We start from the raw sequence: 22857 nt of genomic DNA on the forward strand, positions 1-22857 counted from the left end.
GTAAGTCAAAATTGTTTGGTTTTTTTGTTTTTTATTCACAGAAGCTACGTGCTAAATTTAGTGTAATGCTTTCAATGCTTTAAATTTAATAGAATTTTAAGCAAAATTTGTTATCTTGCTGTGTGCTGATGATCTCTAGGAGGGATTACAATTCCCCATGGCTCTGCTTCACAGCACCCAGCTAAAAGCAACTCCCTGGACACTGCTAATGCTGACACATGACGAAGATGAACAATGAACCTGAACAGCAAGAATCTGTATTGATAATAAATTTGTTGCATGGAATGGTCTGCTTGTGCTACAACCTCATTTATGAGTGTCCAGAGGGATTTCCATTTTTCATCTTAAGTGAAATTTGTTGATAACCCTAAAGAGAACGCGGGGTGAGAAAAGACAAAGTAATGTCTTCACAAAGACAATGATAGTTCTGGGAGAACTTCAAAGCACTTATCTAGTAATACATAAAAATATATTATTGCGCACTTCACATATACTGAGTAATATTTTATTATCAGGAAAAACAGCACGTGTTGCTTACAAATCCATCCTAAGATAGGAATCTGAATGAAGAATTACTTTTACACAGAAGACAACAGACCCATCTACTAGAACTGACCCAAAGTGCAGTGCTTCAAAGAACATTAACAATAATAAATAATGATATCAGTGACTTCAATGACAATACAAGTTGATGTTCTGGCGAAGAAATATGTCAAAGGTTAAAATAACAAATCACAGCATAAACACACTAAATAAATAAAGAACACATTATCTAAAAATCAAACGCAGAAAGGTTGGTGGAAGTAGAGTACTGACATTTAGTATTTGAATTAAAAAAGGTATCCGTTATCAAATGGCTTGTTCAAAGTGTTTTGAGTAGTGCTTGCATCAGAAATCTCCACTTCCTTCTGCACACCATTACCAGGAAACTGTCAATCAATCAAAATAAAAAGCAGTTTACAAAAGAGACAATCAGTAGGGATCTGAGGATGCAAAACTTTACGTTGGATACAGACAGAAAGTTCATGGACAACAGACACACTGAAGGATACCAAATTGCTTTTCCAAGGTAATGGAACATTCTAAATCATTTGCAGTAGATGGTCATTTACAAGTTACATTAGCAATGTGAGTTGAAATCCTTTGGAATTACAGACACAACTATAATTGAAAAAGAAAACACGAACCAGAAAAAAATACTTTTTAAATAGGTTGGCTTTCTTAAACATCCAAGGGTTGGTTCCGCCCATGGACAACCAGGCTGATGGTTCTACACACTGTGATTTTACACAAGTCTACAGAACATGTGCAGTAAGCTGTATGCACCGTTTAGTAAATGGACAGCAGTTGACATTGCAAAAGAGATATACTAAGAACTCAAAAATTGTACTTTTAAAAGAAAGATCCCATTTTGACCCATAGTTCAAAAACACCAACTTGGAAAACCAAATGTTTTCTCAATGGGAGAAAAAGCTTGATATAATAGGCTTACCGGGACAAGGGTTAAATTAACAAACTATGCACATTTAAAATGCACAATAAAAATTAGCAGAATAAAAAAAACTGTACTGTATGGGTCCCAATTTGGACTTGCCATAATGCGGACCACGTATTCGTTCAAAGAAGCTTTTATCCCTTGATCATTGTTAATCCCTTGATCATCCCTAATAAAAAAGGAACTACAAAGACCACACATCTTGATGTTGGGTGCTGAACTTGCATAAAATGCTTTGTGCAGTCCCTGCACTGGAAAGGTCAATGTTACAGCATGCTAGTGATATGTGTAGGTATCTATTTGTGGAAACAAACTTGTATTGTTGCTTGTTATGGATAATTATAAAAGTTTATTTAAAGTATACATAAAGCTATAAAAAAATTTTTAGTTTAGTATATAGTAGGAATAGTAAAAACATTGGCTATGTGTATACATTATGTCTGTTTTGGCATTTCCTTCAATTCCTCTCTAGAGACTCAACAGCACTACCAAAAGCTTACTTAATGAAAGTTTTCCCCTTACCTCCTGTGCCTGTGATAAGAAACAATTCTAAATGTCCCTTTATTTTCATTACAGTAGACAAAGGACAACAGGAACAATTGTTGGAGTATAAATCCCCAATGTGGACACAGACCAAAATAAAAACCTAACATCCATTTTAACCCGTTCACATTCTATTGAAAATAGGCTTACATACATTTTAAGGCTTTTAAAGCATACTAGCTATCTATAGCACATGTAAATACATGTTGCCTGCAAAGACTGGGTTAATAAACCTCTATAAAAATGAATCTGTTTAATACAAAGGTGATAAAAAAATAATGTGCATGCAAATATATTTTATTGTGGACATTGCAAATTTAACAATCATAACTTGAAAAAAGCAAGTAGAAAAAAGGTGCTGAGGTGGGAAAGTAAGACGTTTCCACATAATGCTTTCATGGCAAAAATAGAATATGCTTGTGTGTTTTAGGAACAGCAAAGCACATTTTATTCCCAAATGCAGATGGCAAGGACAGCCTAAATGTGTAGAATACAGGGAATTTTACTCTGCCGATGATCTAAGAGATGGCACTGGAAGTAACTGAGGTACACAACTTGATTAAAAGAAACCTCCATGCATATGTTTTTTTTTTCTAAAGCAGAGAATCTGAAATTCACCAAATAATACTGCCATTACAAAATGTATCGACCTGGGAACTTCTTTACCATGGAATATTTGGTAGTTGTCCGATTTATTGCTTTTTAAAAAAAATTAATTAGGGAAATATAATAAACACCAACCAGCATGTAATAAAAGTGTGCATGGAGTTTACACAGCTGGAATAGAGTAAGGAAATTCTAAAAGAATATATATATATATATCTTTTAGAATTTATATATATATACACATGGGAAATTAGCTTCAAATGCACTTAATACAGAGAGGTATTTCAGTTTTCAATTTCAGCTCTGCTCACTTTTATTTGCCAAACATGGCCTCGGGTTTTAACTCCCCACAACCTCAAAGGCACGTGCCTTTTTAATTATCAAGGGCAAAATTCTACTTGCTAATTTATAGCTTGAAAATGGGATGGAGTGTCTGACCCACCCATTCCTTCCAGGACACTGCCTGGATCCCAAATAAAATGCTGCATAATTTTACATCACCCTATCCAAAGTTGTGATGGATGATGACAAATATCCCCTGAATCCTCCTTTGCATCATGTATTTAATTCTACTGGTACTGGGAAGGTGTATGAAGATAAAAACTATCTCAGCATCGGAAATCATGTTAGGGAACTTTAACCCACATAAGAAGTCTATAAACAATCCTCTGTAATTTATTTTCTGTTTATAGCTAGTATGTTATCTCATTTACCAATAAAGTCCCTCCAAAAACTCTGTATCAGATTAAGAGCTGTGGTGCAAAAAGTATGTAGACCCACATAACCTCCCAGAAGTACCAGTCCACATATGGGAAAGGTAATTGCATAATGTATTATATAACTATTCCAGCTACCTTCTCTATTCGTTACATCCAGGTCAGACATGCCTGTGTGCACGTTTACTCACCCTGCTAAAATGCACACGTGCCCAGTTGATCCAGATTATCGGTCAGATTTTACTGTTGACCGATGATCTGGATCTTCGAAAAAGGCAAAATAGTTTACATATTTACAGTATGAATGCACTGGTCTCTGCCATGTGGCTTGGTACACTCTCCCACCATCATCTTTACTGTAACAGGAGGCCAAGAAAGCACAATTTTGGGGGCTAAAAACCACCCACAAATTTTATTAGCTAAAAATAAAAAGTGTAAAAATAAAGTAATTTAACACTGGGACTTGTATTGAGTGGAAAGAAAAATGCATTAAGTGTTTAGATTTGCTATGTGTACCATCACAATACAGAAAATGTGTTCCATCGATCTTTAATTTAACGTTTTGCTTCATGAAAAGTACTTATTAGCCCACAAAGTAATATAATTATAGCAACATATGTGGGATAAAACAAAATACTTGTTTTTGTTAAAAAGTATATTAACGCTAACCAGGAAACATCATGTACATTCAATATCTGGTTTGCAAAACCCTCATCATGTCTGAAGGGAAAAAAGAACAGCTGACAAGTTTCAAATACAAGACACACTTATTAAAGAGAATATTTATATAGAGAAAATTCCTGCCTCAAAAATTTCTAGTTGAAGCCGCTATTCTCTAGAATCCATTTATCTATCTATCTTAAATTTCTAGCATAGTTCAGCTTCTTGAAGATGTCACTAGTATGAGGTCCAAAAGCCAGAGAATGGTAGCTTCCATATGAGCCTTCCAAGCCATGTATATGCTTTGTGACTGTGAAACTAAAGTTCCACTTTCAAAAAATGTAATCAGACAGGGCTTTATTGCAGAAAGGGAAAGGCAATGACCTTTCTGCAATAAAATATACTCACCTGTCTGATACCCAGAACATCCTGGCATCCCCTTTGCCTGCCAGGACTAAATCAACTCCCATGCGCCTGCACAGGTGTTATGTCACCCTGACTTGGCCAATCCAGATGGCCGAAACTGGAAAGAAAAAAGAAGATGGTGGTATATGCAACAGAATGAGGACAAGTAAGTATAAAAAGGGTTTAGTTCCTCTTGAAATAGGAACTTCAAGTGCTAAAGTCTTTAAATGGAGACATAACACTTTTCTTTATAATCCCAACACCGTGCGTGGCTGTACCGTACCATGTGTAGCATGCTTCTTTGTACAAAGCACCACTATGCATGTATTCGGTCCAGGATACTCTACCATCTTTAAGCTGTGACTTGTATGAGCAGTCCATCTTCGAGTGACCCTCATATTTCCTGTGCTTTATACGTCATTTATGGAGAATTTGTAAACATATGGAAATGACATTTGTGAAAGCTTACCAGTATTTGTGTTCTTGTAGAAAATGTAACTGTAAACATAAATGTAACATTTTAATACATATGTTTTCTGGCTCTGGCACCCAAAATGTACATAATAACTTATAATAAAATAAATTTGACATTTTAAACCATTCCTTGTTCTTGGAGATTGTAAACTTGCCCAAGGTATGTAGAGGCACCTCAAAAAGTACTATATTTTATATTTCCAAAATACTCCAAAGATCCCAGTATCTGGGGTGATGTAAAGCAAATAGGGGCTCCCGGGGCTCTATGGACACACAAAGGATGTGTACACCTACTGCTATATAGACTACCCCCAGGTACCAGTGTACAAACTAAAATTAATTAGGAGCTTGGTTTTGAAATATGCACACAATATGAGATACAGAAATGCATATGCAGCATTCCTTTAACTGGATTTAGTACAAGAAAAACTGAAGAAAAGACTACAAAGTTTTAATTTACAGGGCTCCCTTAGCAAACAATCCCAGGGTTACACATGTATTGAAAACCTTCTGAGTTCATTAACCTGTAGTTGCTGTAATGTAATAGGTCATACAGTGCATTTCCAACCTTTGAATGGAGTATTCCTAAAAGGCATAACTACTTCATTGTTTCAGTTCTTTAACAGTATAAATAGTTCATGTAACTGCCTAAAAGCTGATCAAAATACACCTTTCCCAAATAAACCCTGGTATATAAAAATAGGCATTGCACTTCATTTATGTACATATATGGGCCAATATTTAACGAATATGGCAAAAAAAAAACAAACAAACTCCTATTTGCTTGGATGACCCATTTCTCTGCACACTGCTGTTTAGTCTATTTAGTAACAACGTAGTTTTGATCAAAAATAGATTTTTTTCAACCAAATATAATTTTCAATAAGAGAGCCCAATACGACTATATTATTGGATATGCCAAAGTACAGGTTTTAAACTGGACAGTCCAGACCAATGAAGCTCTTTCTGTGCATATTTTTTCAATATGAGGTGAATACAGTTATTACTTGACAACAGTCTGTATTTAATACATGGTGTGAAGAGCAATAGTGTGCAGGTACCTAGAGCAACCAAGTTCATAAAACTATTAACTTTTTATAACTGATTAGTTATTAGATTTTAGTGCAGATTTATTAAATACACATGAAGTGAATAGATCATTATAAATATTGTTATATTTGTCCAGTAATATTACAAGTCCATATATTTCAGTGCATTTCAAGTGCCAGCGAACATGCGTTTGTATTTCCTATTTAGAATGTTGTACAGTGTATATCACTCATGCTGTATCAGTTACTACATAAAAAAAGTTTCGGATGGGTTGTAAAATGGTTACAGATATTCAAAGATGACATCAATAAATTTAATGGCCTTTTTAGCAGGGTCTCTAAACCTAAAACACAGGTACTAATATACAAACTAGTTGCAATAATGATGTACAAATAAGTTATTAAAATTAAACTGAAGGTTTCCAGAATATGTACACTATGAAAACAGCTCAATTCATAGTTTAGGATGGCTTTAAGTATTAAGGGAGACATTGTAAGGGTATAAGAATATCCTTATATAATATACCTTATCGTTTGCTTTTCAGGTTCCGGGTCACATGATACCTAGAATGAAATCGTGATTTTGCACCTCCCTGGAGTAGGGACAAGAAGACTAACAGACAATTCACCTATGTTGGCGAAAGACCCCAGCATTAGATGACATGACCAATACTGGAGGGCTACACTTGGTATGGGATACAGGTAAGTTTCATTCCAATTTCAACACAAAAAGATAAAAACTGAGAAGAAACTGCACAACGGTAACATGTGACCTTGAATAATATTACTCCACAATTAGTTTGTTTTATGCAGGAAAATACTGTTCCAAAATCAAAAGCCTTATTTACTTTTTAGTAACCACCATACATATTTAGTGCATCTTTTTTAATATTTTATATAAGGTAACCTGTGCTTTAGGTTTATTGATTAGGTAACTGGTATAAAGATCAGATAAAATATTGATAATGTAATATAATTATTCTTGTTTTAAAGTATAACTCCAGCTCAAAATGATCAAAAAGAGTTGCTTCCTCCAATGTCCCTGAGCATTATTAAAAGCATTCAAAGCTTAGTTCCTCAGAACTTTACAGGTCCACTGTACTTGCGCTCCAACAATGACAGCAATGGCGGTGAAAAGCCAGTTATTGGCAAAGGAGAAGGGGAAGCATTCAAACATCAAGACAGTGGTGTATCACTGAATTAAAGCTGCTGGTTCTCCTTGCAGGAGTGCAAGTGGAGCTGTACTGCAGGAAAGCGCTAAACTGTGGATGTTTCCCATAATGCACAGCAATGAGCACACTGGTGGAAGTAATTCTTTATTCTAAAACTATGCTTATTTGTTAGCTGGAGTTTTACTTCAATTTCTATTATAAAAACAATTAACAATGACAACTAACAGTGTGCCCATGGCCACAGCAATGCCCCAGTTAGGGATTTATAATAAAACCAGCAACAGCAAGTCCGGGATTATATAAGTACATATGTGCAGTTTAGTATTTGGCGCATTGAAATATTCAAGGTATTTATTAGCTCAGAGAACCATCCTCCTAACTCCACATTCACAGCAGAACTTTGCCCACTGGACAGGATACTTTGTACCACATTCATGGCAAAACTTGGTAAGCTGTCCTGATGCATTATTGTCTTCAGCTTTCATGTATCCCCCATTCACAGTCTCTGAGTGGTCCACATAACCGTATCCCATCTTCCCATCAGGCCTGAAAGTATAATAATAAAAAATATTATTCTAATAATTGTATTTATTTTTAAAGATTCAAATGAAAAAGTAATTGGGGACATTTTTTAAAATTCCCCTACATACACACATGCCACTTGTAAACAATAAAGAGATAAGCCTGCATCCTATCATTATTATAATACAAAAACTACAACAATTTTTAAACAAAAAATCCCATTTCGATTACAAAACAAAAGAAAAATTCCAAAAATACCAGCACACAAATTGTTCTTTTCTAAAAACTTAGTCATTTTATGAAACTTTTAGAATGCATCTGATTTCCCTTTACCCCACTATGCACCCAAATGAGCTCATTCAAAAAGCAGTTCAGAAACACGGACAACCTCCTATGTACTGTAATACAAAGCAGCCAATTGGACTTTACCTTTAAGAGGAAAATGTTTATCAGTTGGGTAACTGAACCTTGCTCTTATAATAAAGCAAAAAGAGACAAGGCGATTCCAAACAGTTTTTATTCAGTCAAGTATTTCTTCCTACCCCATCCAGGGCCATATAGCCCAGAGAGGGATATGCCTCTCCTTGGACATCTCATTCAGCAGTCTGTTCTGAATACTTACACCAAGTTAGTGACCAAGCAATACTGGAGCTATTTTATTAGTATTTTCAATATGGTGGCCTCTTATGCATCTCAGTAAAGACTTCCCTATATAGCCCACAATTGGTCCTTTAAAATAAAAGGGTAGAAAACCGTTCTATATAAAGTAAAAATGTGTTTTGTTTTTTTTATTAAATGCTTTAAAAAAAAAAAAAAAAATCCTCCTGGGATACGTACCCCACGAATTCCAGGAGGCTTCGGATGCTCCTTCTGCTCAAGCCCGAGATGAAAATACTTTTCTGTCATTAAAAAAAGAAAGATGCAGATTGCACACATGTGCAATAAGATCGTCACTTTCTTTTTTTTTACAAATATCCAATCTTGCATCTGTGCAGTGCGAGATTGGGTGACGTACGCAGAAGAAGGAAAAAGAGCAAAGAAGATGGTGGTGCCGGATGCTTCCTCCACATCGGGACGAAGCAAGAAACCCGGATGATGCGAGACAATATGGAACACAGCTCCAGGGGAATTTGACGGATTTGCGCAAGAGAAGGTGTCATTTTTTATTTTCACTTTAATGACTGTTGAGGTTAGATGTGCCTTAATAAATCTATTAGGCTAGGTCAGACCAGAGCCGGAGTCAAAGCCGGCATATTTATTCCCAAAATTTGAGTCAAAGTATGCACAACAATCAGCTTCCAATTTTGTACTTGCATCCTAACATAAGACATACAATAAAGTAATACAAAGGTGCAACTATTAAATCGGCTGTCCCTGACTGTAGCCAACAAATCCCCTCTACAAACCACAGCCTGCTGAATTTTCCTGCTAATACTTCCCTTACAGAGGCTTAGTTTTGAAATTTTATTTTGAACAGTAAAGTTTTTTTTAAACAGCTAGTAAACATATAAGCGGGTTAATATCATGAATATGACACAGAAACTTTAATTGGTTTAGTGGTCTGGTATTAATCAAAACCTTGAATAATACTTTATCTTCATTCTGGGTAAACCAGCCCTTAATTACAAATTGTATCAAAGTAGAGACCAGTATTGTTCAGTTTACATTAGATGCTTCCTTTAGAAAGCTTTGAAAGCTGATGATTTTTTCCCCCTAATGAACTGCTACTTAAAATCCCACATTGTAATCAAGGTGAAGTACTGCAGTCCACTCCATCCGTTGTGCCTCATCTGTAAACACAAAAAGCCTTCAAAATTTCTGTTTCACAATAGGCCTTGAACGGCGTCCAGTTCACAGACTTTTGTACGAATAGAAGAAAAACACATGAAAAGAATAATATTGGCTATACACTAAAATAACACATTGGTAGAGTTGTGCCATCAGAAGTAATTCAACTATACTGTACAAAAACATAAAAAAAAAACCAAAAAAAAAACTCAGTCACTTCTAAATTCGGTCTGTGTTTACCTTAAAAACTTTCTATCTGATAGATTTCAGGCTGCGCAGGAAATCTCCCCAATGGGAATGCAGAAAACAAGAAAACAACACATGGGAAGAACTAGAACTACAGGGGCTTCAGAAAGTATTCAGACCCCTTCACTTTTTTGAGTTTTGTTATGTTGTAGCCCGATGCTACAAATGTTTAAATACTTTTGTTTTCTCTTTTAATACTTTTTTTTATTCTACACTGAGTAACCTGTAATGACAAAGTGATGACTGCATTTCCATTGGGATGTTTTCTCCTACTTCTTGTGTAGATAATGAGGGTGAGAAAGTTTTGGGGACATTTCTTCAATAGAGGCCCAGCTTGCATAGGTCCATTTTAAGTGAACTTTCTATTTTTGAAGGATTATGGAGACTAGTGTTGCTTTATGAAATCTGAACATTGCTCATTAGACTCTGCTTCAGCTGCCAGTTTGTCTGTGAACTTTCCTTATGTTAGTCAGAGCTTTGTTTTTGCTGCTTTTAGGCAGAATAACACTGGGCAATAATACTACAGTGTTACTTTACTGCTCTGGGAAGGTGTGTTGGGACTGAGTAGATAAAAGGGGGATCTGTATTTTACTGTAAGAAAGTAAAAGCACTATTATTTCTCAACTGATCACTACATTTACCACACATTTTACAGTGCTGAATAAGATACTAGGAAAGACAATACATGTTTTTTGCACTGCTCTGTAGAGTGGTAACCTATTTTGGGACTAGCATAACACTAGTTTACAATGGCGTCACCAAGTTCTGTGTCTTTTTACAATGCCCCTCCAGGGGAGTTTCAACTGACCTTTCAGACTTGGTACCCATACCGATTGTGATACCATGGGTTAGTTTGAAAGGTTTACCCATTTACTGTACACAGAATGGTTGAAACTCTAGTTGTTGGTTACCAAGAAAGCAAATTTGTGATTTGCAATGTCATTCCATGCAAATAGGGTGCCACAAGCTACCCTTTAACTCGCAAATCCAGGGTGCAAGTTCTATTTATGGAAACAGTGAAACCTTTTGTTTTTAGTTTGATATAATTCATACAACTACTAACCTATAAATGATTCTTAATGATTTTGTATCTCCATAAGCATGAATTTAGGGACTGCAAAACAGTGATAAATAGAATAATTTGGACCTTTCTCATGTTGTGCCAAACCTGAATAATATGTACAGTTCTATCCTTTATAATTTAAATATCAAATGTTCCAAATACATTTGATGGTCTTCTGAAGTCATCTGGCTGTTGGAAAAACCAAAACATACTACTAACTTTTTTTTACTATTACCTGAAATGCTGTTTGGATTTAGGATTGGCCTAAACCCAAATATTGAGGCATGTTCGACCAAACAAGTTTCAGCAACTCTAATGGAGAGTTATGTGATAGTCACCTGCTTAAAATTGTTAATATCACCTTGCCCAAAATATTTTATTATAGCCAACCTGCACACACAGGAAGTTTGTATTAAATTCCTCCTCCACCACTCTATTCACATGAGCAAAGAATATACTCCATACTAAGGGAAACAAAGGAACTTAGGATGGCTTCTGCTAGCAAAGCATAGGGTTACAAAAAGATGGAGATGAGTATGTGCTGCTTGGGAGTGGGAATAAAGTAACCTTGTTGTTATGCCTAAGACACACAGAATGATTTTCACTTCCAATTCAATTTTGCAATCTGATAAACAATATGGTCTGAAATGAATCTAAAAGAAATTCAGCAACTGAGTATTTTTGTTTTGGACATGGATATTTTGCACATGTCAGTAAATATTAAGCCTTTGTCTAGGGGCTTTTGATGGTGTTAGAACAAGTGTGTCCATACAGGTCAAAGAGAATTCAAAAGCAGCCTAAAGCAGGTTGATAGAACTTAGAAAGCTGTCAACCTCTCAATGAATTCCGATTGATCTAAAAAGAAAATCTCAAACTGATGTTGAATTTGGTATCCGAGACACAACATAATTTTAATGACTTTGGAACACTAAAAAAGAAAAGGAAATATTTCATCGGTAAAAGACATATTCTCATATTGGCATTAGCAAGGACGGGTGGGGGATCTATGTCCTGTGCTGTTCACACGATCCTAGCACAATGACCCCCAGTACCTTTTTTGGTTCAAGGGGACAAGGACAGGAAGTAATAGGAACTCTCCTAAATGGAATCACAGACAACCTTATAGCATGCCAAAAGATCTAACTGCTCCCCATGTAATCCTAAACCAAATAAAATGTCTAGAATCAATCTTTATTTGTTAAAAATGCTAAATAATTGTTGGGTGAAAGATCAGTTACAAGAATGTCTGGTTTTGCATAACTGAAATCTGAGAATAGCCCTAACTGGAAATCAAAGTATGTGCCTATTCATAAACTGGAAGAGAGAGCAGAAATTCATTAATGTAATTAAATTGCTGCATCTGAATCCAGACATAGCAAAACTAATCAAAATAAGTGTCCATCCTGTTCAGTTTTATCAACAGGAAAAGAACTTGTAAATGTGCCAAATAAACACAACAGTACAAATCGGCAAACATAAAGTGAGTAAATGTGTAGGAAGTATGAAAAATAAATATCTGAGATTATTTCAAGGCCAGAGAATTTTCCCAAAAGGTGAAAGAGGGGACTTCCTGAAAGTATTGCTATTTATGGACATAAAAGACAACATCAAGTGAGATCATTTTAAACCTAAAATTATACAGAATTATAAATACTGGTTTCACGTGTTTCTTTAATAAGTAAAAGCAGATGTTTCCATCTGGGTGGGAAGATTTGTCATTGTCTGTGATGTGCACTGCTTTTCAGTGGGAATACAGAATTCTAGATTTTAAGTACATTTTAGCTAAAGTGGGTTCTTATCGTTACCTGAAGCTTTGTTCTAGAGATTTACCTTTGTCATACAGGAAAGGAAAATCTGCTACATGGAAATGGGCAGAAACAAAATTCTGCCTGTGTGGTTGTTTCCTATGTGGGAAAACATAGTTAAGAGGACAGTAAGTGAAAATAAGGCCCATGTCTCACTTGCGGTTGCAAACTGCATGGAAAGTTACTTCCAGGTGCGTAGCAAACTGCTGCTATTCACCCAGAAATGGCAAACTGCACTAAAAGTTAATCCATTTGCATGGACTACCCTTCTAATTGCTCTGCGACTCTTCCTTCAGTGGATGAAAAAGTAACAGTGCAAGCAGAAATAACATGTCACTTCTAAGAACTGTGCTGCAACCCCACAACGTATGCATGTGCAAACAGGTGCACAAAGTGGTCCCCAAATGCTCCCATTTGGTTGAAATTAGTTGGGAGCACAGTTGAGTCTGCAGTATATTGCTGTCGTCAACTGTGAGTCTAATAATAAAAAACTGTATTTATATAGCACCAACATATTACACAGCGCTGTATATGGTTTGTAACCCTTCCTAGCTCCTAAAAGTAGTGCTGGAGTAAAGAGTACATCAGTGCATTTTGCATTAAAACTTTTTAAAAAGTATCCTCTTTGTGCAGACTTTTGGGAGCAAAAGATGGAGGCAGGGGACAAGGATTCAGTTACATACTCCATACTGCCGTGATGTTGTATGATTACATGATTGTAGAAGTAATTAGTATTTTTAGATGTGAGGAAAAGAGCTAGTAAAAAAAACACAAGAGTACTAAACAGTACTAAAACTGTGTTGCATCTGGTAAAACATTTATTCCCGCTGGTTATGACAGAAATGGAACATCCTTGTCACTTCTAGTAGGCTGAACTAAAAGCATAAACTTTTATCTTTGGTTAACTACTAACCTCCCCATCCCCCCCATTAGATTGTTCTAAAGTAGACTTACTCGATAAGTACAGCACATTCACTGCCACCCAGGTACAAGGAATACACGTATGTTATTTGTAGAATTACAAATAGAATGCAGGATCAAAATGCTTAAAAAGAAACTAATGAAGCCACTACATTTAAATGTATTTTAGTTTTTTGGGGGATTTAGACAGGGCTGTGGAGTCGGTGGATAAATCTTTTGACTGCGACTCCTCAGTTTCTGGTACCCCCGACTCTCCGACACTTCTGTATTTACAGGGACTCTCATTTTATCTTGACACTTTTGCAACCAAACTTCCCTAATTTTTCATAAAACAATAAATATATTATAAAATAAAATATAACAAAATATTTTTACCATAAACGTTTTTCTCAAAAAACATTAATAAAAATATATGATAATAAATTGATGATTTGTTAATTACTATTTTTTTTACTTTACTTTATTAGTTATTAGTATTGCACTTACCCTTATGGCCACAGAATTAAGTAATGCAGAACGTCAAAGAGTGGCAGACGTCAAAGAGTTATCTGAGTGAAACTGATGCCTCCCAGATAGCAGTGGTTTTGGGTTGTAATCGTACAACCATAACTAAAATTATTAAGACCTAGGAATCTTTCAGTAGAGTGGAAAAATTACCAAGAGGAGGTCTGAGAAATTCAAAGTTGAATGAAGCCAATAAAGAGGGGTCCGAAGATTGCAGTATAAGCCTCGGGGAAATGAAAGGTCAATTATTTGCCAAATTTGGAATTAATGTGTCTATTTCAACAATAGATAGATGCATTGATAAATTCCAATGGTTATTAAAAAAAACTTCTTTAATTCCTGCAGGCGCAATGATTCCCACTCTCTTCAAGAAAGGCTTAGCTATGCTAACAAAATCCTTGACCTCATTCCTAAGGAAGATGGGGAAAAAACATCTACTTTTTTGATGAAGTAGGTTTTACCACCTCAATGAGAACCAAAAGGGGAAGATCTCCTATTGGGCAAAGGGTGGTGCATGTTGTGGCTGGAGTGCGTTCCAGAAATTATTCAATTTGTTGTGTGAGGAATAAAAATGGGATCCTCCACTTTAAGTTACAAGCACGAGCATTTATTCAAGAAGTATTCCACAATTTTATTGTTGATGTTTTAAGTAAAAAGAGTGTCCAGCATGCGATCCAAATTATGGATAATGTCCCCCTTCTTAAAACTAGCCAGGTAATGAGCTTGATTCAAAGTAAGGGACACCAACTCCTATTTTCACCACCATACTCTCAATTTCTTAATCCTGTTGAGAACATGTTCTCTAAATAGAAAGAAGTAGCAAGAAATAGGCTAAATAATTTGGGTGCTTTATTAGAAAGCATCAATAGTGTAGTTTTAACAATAAGCAAGCAGGATTGCTCAAATTATTATACAAAAAGGTTTAGCTTTTGCCTAAATACCTAAGAGGAGAAAGCATTAATGATTAATAAATAATTTAATTATTACACATTTTTATTTATTGTTTCTAGAGAAAAATTATGTAAAAATATTGTGTTATATTTAATTTTATAATAAATGTATTGATTTATTATTAATTAGGGGGTCTACATTTTTTGCGAAGTATGGTTGCAAAAGTGTGAAGTTTAAATGCAAAAGTGTGAAGATAAAATAAGAAACCCTGTAATATGCTAATGTATTTTCCACGTTGAAGGAAGGCAACATACAAGCCATTTAACCACAGAACTACTGGCTAGGAAGCGGACGCTCTACTGTATTGGCCAGTTTAAACAAAGGACAAAAAAATGAAAAACAATTTTTTTTTATTTTATTGTTTTAATCAAGTGGCTATAAAGTGGTAGCATAGCAATGCATAAAAATCAGGAACAGGAACTTAATGAACCACATTTGGTAGTTTTAAAACAAAAACAAAGCTTAACTACATGAACAAAATACTTCAAAACCTAAAACAGTTCATATATTATTAATTAATATTTTTTTATATTAATAATAATAATAATAATAATAATATATACATGGAATATAGTTGTAGAGTAGAATAGCTGTTAAATGCAATCCAAAACTAACTCAATGTAGTGTTGTTCTGAGAAACAGAATTATTTCTGCCAGATTCTCTTTCATAGAAGCTCTTAAATCTGACTTATTTTTAGAGCTGGAAAAACTCTTTCAACACTGACTTGGGTTGGTGGCATTGCTATTACGGTTCTAGCCACATCACTAATAATCTCTGGATAAACAAGGATGGCTTCTTCTACAGTCAGTTTCGATGAGCGATCATACTTTTCTACTTCTTTAAAAAAACTCCTGCTGGAATCTCTTAATTTGGACATTTTATGGTTGTTTATCTTTTACGCATATGTGACGTCGCTTTACTGTTGAAAGTTCCATTTTTTTGCAAGTAGGAATCAAAGTCTAATTCTTCATTTGAAGAGGATGATCCCGAGTTACCAGTGATCATAAATTCAAGCAGTGATGGTGTTTCAGGTAGTAATCCCTTCATGTCTTTTTTGCAGTATCAGTCTGGTCATCGCTCAACAAAATTTGTCTCATTGGATCAACATAAATAGCAGCTAACAACATTTGAATATCCAGTAAGAGAGTCTTCCTTTTCTTCATTGAAGATACAATACCATCAACTATTAACCCTCCACTTTTGTTCAGGCAATATATAAAGCTCTTCCATTTTAAGAAGAATTTACGAGGTGTTAAATCTTCAGATTGCTAACTTTTGGTGACAGTAAATGGATTAGAAAGTAGATTTTCCAGTGCTTTTACTTGTGTCCACTGGCTTTCAGTTAATAAAACATTTTCATTGGCCAGTTTTTCAAGAAAGTCTTTTACTTCAAGCAAACACTTTACCATCAAATAAGTGCTTCCCCAGCGTGTTGTTTGATCCAAAATGGCTTCTTTTCCTGCACGTCTTTTAAAAATACCATCTGTTTTAGGGGCCCTGGCTGCAACAGTTACTTGCCTCAATTTGCCAATTAGAGTAGCTGCATGACGATCTTTCAATCCATCTCTTAGAACATGTTGAATAGAAGTACGCTTAAATGCTTCTTCAACAATGTTATCCAAAATGTCACTTTTCTCTTCGCTTTCACTTTCTCCAATACTTGCAGGACTGTCCTAATTTAATATATGTCTGTCTCTTTCTTCATCAACTTTCTTCATTTTCTCAGTTGTGCTCAACATATTAGAAGCATTATCTGTCACAATACATAGAATCTGTTCCATCCTAATTTCAAAATCTTCTAGAGCATCCTCCACTAACTTCAGAAGATAGTCACTGGTGTGATGTGCCTGGGTGTCCTTTACTCCCAAGGTTCCCATTATTGTTTTAATATTTTCATCAACAAATCTAACATTATTAGCAAGATAACTGACTCTGTGACGTGTGTCACTTTTTCGTAGTTCTTTTTTACATTTTGGCCTCTTCAATTATAGGTTTCCTTATACTTTCTCTTTCCAGAGAAACACCAAGTTTTTTAATCATTTCTCCATTTAGGCCTAAAAAAGCTGGCTGTGAAAAGAAGGATAGTGGGTACACTATTCTTTACTACCATTTCAATAATGTGGTTTTTGAATTTCTCTAGTGTGATTTTTCTGGTAATTTTGTCAGAATTTAGGAATCTTCTTAGTTGTGTTTTGTCTCCAGTAGATTTCTGAACATTTTTTATCCCTGAAGTAGATGGAATATTTTCATTGATATCTTTCTCTTTCACAACTTCTAACACTTAAGAATGAAAACGCTGCAAGTGTCTTTTCAAATTTGATGCTCTTGTAGGTGCATTTTTGTTAGACCCACTAAAACTGCTAATTTTTGCAATACATTGTTTTTCACCATCATCTTCAAGAATATATTAGCACACGTAATGTTTCCCATCACTTGATAATGTAAAGTTCTTATAAACAGCAGACTTTATTGTGTTTGTTGACAAGCTTTTTACCATTGTGAATCGGGTGCCACTTTCACTAAAATATAAATATAAAATATGTTATACTAACTAGCATATTCTTTGATTTAAATACAAACATACACATAGTCCTGCACTATTGCAAACATACATACAACACGGCACTATACACACATATAAGCTATGGCCCCGCACTAAACTTAGACATAATTTGTCCTATACAGAAAAACATGCACAAACATATATACTATACACACAACACAGAGCCCTACATTTTACTCAGAAACATACAAACAATATGCACTATACCCAAACACTCATACATTGCTGCACCATACACACAAACATATAGCCATGCAGTTTTATCCAGAAACATGCACACAGTCTTTCATCATAGTACACACAAGCAGCCATGTAATTTTAAAATAAACATGAATACTTACAGTTGAATCCAAAAACCTGTTCCTCCACCTTCTTCCAAGCTCTTTTAGCAGACAGAGGAAGTTGAGCAGACATTGCTGCCTTTATCTTTGCTTGCTTATCTTCTGCTGAAGACAGGGCAATGGGAGGCTCCAGGGCCAGGGGGGCAACTTAACTAACTTCCTAGTATTAGGTGGTGTGCAAAATGATGTTACTGTTCAGCCCTGGATGGGAGCATATATGGAGAGTGCAGACAGGACACCTGAACACACATTACACTTGTTCACACTCAAATAAACTGGTAAACACATTATATCTGAAATAAAATGAAAACACTTTTTGTAATGTACATAATCCAGATTACAATAATGTGAATGTCAGGTTGTATATTAGCTCAGTTGAACTTCACACAAAAGAAATAAACCTATGCACTGTGCTTTATTCTTACATCAGAGAAGTACTTAAATATGACTATTGTTTGTGAAATAGGACATTTGAACTTGCTGTATTTTTTTTAATATAATTTAAATTTATCAGGAGTCGGAACATTTTTATCGACTTCAACTCCAGGTACCCAAAATTGTCCCCAACTCCTCGACTCCGACTCCACAGCCCTGGATTTAGATACATGTTATCAAGAGCCTAGAAAAGTTTCCAGTGCACCAACAATGAGCTAAATTAAGCTTTACAGTAACCAAATGCCATCCTGAGGGCTTGTAGTTGGCTCCTTTGGCATTCATTAGAGGCCGTGAAGAGTTGTGTGTCCATCCTTTATATACCGGATTAGGCAAGTTTGATATCACCCTTTAACAGATTGGCGTTGTTCCTTGCTGGGGGTTAGTAGTAATATCCCACTGCACCATTTTAGGCTTGTGTGTTGGATAATTTTGGGTGGATCTCTACTACCTGTTTCTGAGTACCCAGAATTTTCTTTGGACTTTTTTGGATTAACAAGGCTTGTGGGTGAATCTTGTTTTTGGCTCTGAAAGTCACTGTTACTTTTTAGTTTCTATTATCCAATATATCTTTCCATCTCTTAAGGAAGCCTTATCTCCTTAAGATACCTGATCACGTGTTTTAATATGTAATATCTTACTTATTGTATATAAATATAAAATGATTTTACAAAGATTGAATACCGATAAAGTCCCTGTGACCAAACTTCTTGAAACATTTATAACCACACAACTTTTACGCATTTTTAAAACACAATCTGGTGCACACAAAAGTTTAGAATGGTACGCAGTACCTGGAGTAGTTGTCAGCATTGTAAGTCTTCCTTTTGTTAGCAGATGCAGCTGGTGGTGGATTTCTGGCCAAGCTTGGTGGTGTCCTAGTCTTTATGGAACCTCTGAAATGACACATTAATTGGTTAAATAAGCTTACAAAGGTAATATGGTCTAAAATAGGAAAACACAAAAATACTTTTATGGAGCAGCCCCTTTTTTGCTATGTAAATTTCTTAATTAGAGCTAAACAGTTCATGTACCAGGGGTACACAGTTATGAAGTTGTTTTTATTTTTTGGAGCGAGGGCAAAAAAAAAAAGCAAATACTGTGTTACACCTGGTATTAACCTAGGTGATTCATAATAAAATGTAACTTCAACAAAATCATTGTTGATATAGTAAAGTATAAGGATTTTCCCCAAAAATAGAATAAAATGGCAATGGAAACAAATAAGAAATTTTCATAATCCCTTTTGAAAAATTTTCCCAAATGCTTAGAATAATGGCAAAATAAACTCGAGGATGTTTCTACTCGAGGATTTCTACTTTACTATGACTTGTCCAGGTATCTCTTTTTGGCCTTGCATGTCCCATAATCGGAATTCTGAAATAAAATTTTATTGTAAGAAGCTATTACAAATGTTTGGCTTGGGAACGCTGATCAGGGCTGATTTCCAAAGAGTGAATACGAAATAAGGCGAACAATGGAGCTCAGCATACAACCATTATTATCTGAAAGCAAATCTGATGACGTTATCATAAAAAGGAAGCAGTTTCTCACTAAAGTACAAGCTATGTAGAACTGAATTCCAATGAAGCAGATCAACTGTAAATTTTCTCTCTCATCTCTTAGTGATGAAGTCATAGATATGTAATTATATCCAAGCAAACTGATATGGTTTTTCAGTTCCAATTACTCAGAACTGAGGCATTCCAGGAAAATTGTCAGGGTGTCAATCATGTTTCCAGACATGAGGACACATTTGCATTAACAGATCCATGGACACATAAATGCTCCTAGGTGTTGGGATCTGCAAATTTGTGAAATCATGGTCACCTGACATTTGACTTGCTACATGTTATGTCTTTATGTTTTAAAAAGGTTCCGTCACCTTGTCCATCCAAGCAAACCTAAAGTCTGGCAACTGGCCACTGACCTGCCCTGCACCATAGGAGGAGGGGAAACATTTTTCCATGCATGGAAGTACCAGATATATACCAGGGTTTCTGGAAGAGCTAGTTGGCACCACCGATGTCCTATGGAGTAGAATATTAGTGGGTAGTGGTCTTTGTCCTTTGACAAATTCTATTTCAAGAGAACCAGTCAGAGAACAAACTTCCCATAGTTTATAAGTGCAACAAACATATTTTCAATGTTTTCTGCCTGTAAAAGCCCCCATGTGTAGGAATCCAAAAGTTCGAGGACTGCATCTGGATGCTATCATCTAGCAGAGGACACCTGAATGCACAGTCACAACCATTGACTGCCCTAACCATTTTAGCAAGGTAACTATTTTAAGTCTACTGATTCCTTTTAGTTGGTCTGAAGGCCCATAAAAAAAATGGATGGATTGGGTGTTTAAATATCATTGGCACATCAATTGCTATCTACCTGAACAAGATCTATTTCACGTTTTTTTTTATCATCCAGGTTTACTGAAAAAAGTGTATCCTCTACAGTCTTGGAGAGCTTTATTAAATCAGGCCCATGCTGTATCTACCAGCAGGACCATGAAAAATATCATGCTGTCAGTTAAGTTTAGACTGCAGGTACATACCTGAACCAATCTGGATTTAACAATCTGGATAAAATAGGGAACATATATTTGATGGATTAGACAAAAACATCAAAGTAAAATAAAAACAACTATTTCATTCATGATCATCTTCTTCATCAAGGGATATTTGGGCATAATGTCAGTTGGGAATTAAATGTGGACAGAATGAGGATCAAGGATTGATTTGGAGAAATGTTAACTGGTTAACTATCATTCTAAAACCAAAACTGCTTTTTGTGTTATTATCCATATTTCAATTAGATATGATAAAGTTAATCAAATTTAAATCAATTTCCATATAAATAAATGATAAATTGAATTGAATCACAAGGATTCATTTAAATTAATTAAAAGTAACATTGAAAGAAAACTGCGTAATGTAACATTACATGTGAATATCAGGCTGTTCTGATGGGCAACGATTGGTGACAAGTTCAGCAAAGAAATCTAACAGCAGTGAGCTGTCAGTACTGATAACTAACCTTCCCTTGCCACCTTGAGTCATTACATGATAAGGTCCATCCTGTGTACACAGTAGAATAGATTTTGTGTGCTCAATTCATAATCAGCCAGTAGTCTTAACTGTTAAAGCCCAACTTCAAGAATCTTGTTCCAGATCAAAAAATTCTACCGCTGTATATAATAAGTACCACATGTAGATTTGATCATTCAGGAAGAGTTACCCTCCCACGCTAATCATATCGGTGTGTGTGGCCAACACAAATCCTTCTGCCTGTGGCCTGCAGATATGCTGTTGATGTTGTTTTTGGGTCTGTAAATGCTATAAATATCTGTGGACCGCTGACCCATAACACAGACTGTACTGAATACGTCAAACATAGGATAGATGTTTTTATTCTTTATTAATGTGCCTGCAAGGAAATAAGCCAGAAATCGCATTTAATAAAGTCACTGCCAACTCATTCGGAATGATTTCTATTCTTCAATATAAAAAAAATTGAATGGCAACTCTGCACTGAGAAAGCAAGATATTGTCCTAAAAATGTTCCACTTCGTACGATGTTCTAATAATGATCCTTAGCTTCAAAAGGGTTTCCATATTACTTCAACAATATAGCCCAGAATAATGAAACGAAAATAACCTGTGGTCTTCAAAGGATTTAAGATGCATATTGAATTTGTTCTGCTTGAAGTGGAACTGAACAGAATCTGTATTCAAACAGCTTACAAATACATTTCAACAGTATGTTTAGCTGTCTGTCTGAAGTTAAACGCTGAACTCTGAATAAAAGTATTTTGTACACTTGCAGTGGATTCCCCTCTTCCCCTCTGGACTACGAGAAAGTATTGGTCATTTTCTATTAATAATACTGTAGACGTACTAACTTCTTACTCCTACTGCAAGTGGTGTCCTCCTATGTTTGGTTGTGGGCAGGGCCTGTGTCATTCTGTAAAGTGCAAAGCTGATAGAATGTATGACGCTGATGATCATATCAGCTGGGCACAAAGACTTATGAAAAGGCTGCCAGAAACCTGTGCTGAGGAAAACCTCACTGGCTGCTGTGAAAGTTATTTATTTAAATTAATCCTTGTACTTGGGAGTGGGACCCACTACAAATATTTTTGCCTTGAGTTTAATTTTAAAAGTACCTCTGTTTAACTGCTTCACTACCAAAACATTTTTGCACACATACTAAAACATGCATTATAGGCCAAAAACTGCCCACTTAAAATTTGGCCACTGCATATATTTTCTGAAGAAAGGGAACCAGTAGAATATAAAAATTGCATCTGCAAATCTCATGTTATTGCTGCACAACTACATTTTAAAATATATTTTCAGTAAAAGAAAAAAAAATCTCACTGGTAAATTCCGTTGAAATGCTATAATAAACAGATTGAAACCAAAAAAGTATCATGGAAAATACTTAACATTGTTAATGTTTCTAAGCTTAGTAAATATTTGGCCACAACATCTAAACACTCTGGGAAATAAAATAATAGAATCTTCCACCCTTGTACCCTGTCCTTCTTATTAACCTCATCCCATCATCAGCATATTTGGAGAGGAGTATAATATATATATAT

At 35.4% G+C, this 22857-nt stretch overlaps 1 protein-coding gene across 2 annotated transcripts in view; it reads right to left on the bottom strand.

Moving 5' to 3' along the window:
• Nucleotides 1-491: 491 nt before the first annotated feature.
• The window catches only part of ZC2HC1A (zinc finger C2HC-type containing 1A), a 58785-nt gene continuing 36419 nt past the window's right edge, over nucleotides 492-22857 (bottom strand). For both annotated transcript variants that reach the window (XM_072411019.1, XM_072411018.1), the window contains 2 exons: nucleotides 19052-19153; nucleotides 492-7666 (listed from right to left, as the gene is read on the bottom strand). In XM_072411019.1, coding sequence (XP_072267120.1) covers nucleotides 7480-7666; nucleotides 19052-19153 — 289 coding nt within the window. In that variant the 3' untranslated portion in view covers nucleotides 492-7479. The remainder of the gene's footprint in view (nucleotides 7667-19051; nucleotides 19154-22857) is intronic.

Source organism: Pyxicephalus adspersus, chromosome 5 (assembly GCF_032062135.1).
Source record: "Pyxicephalus adspersus chromosome 5, UCB_Pads_2.0, whole genome shotgun sequence".
In the NCBI taxonomy this organism is placed as follows: Eukaryota; Metazoa; Chordata; class Amphibia; order Anura; family Pyxicephalidae; genus Pyxicephalus; species Pyxicephalus adspersus.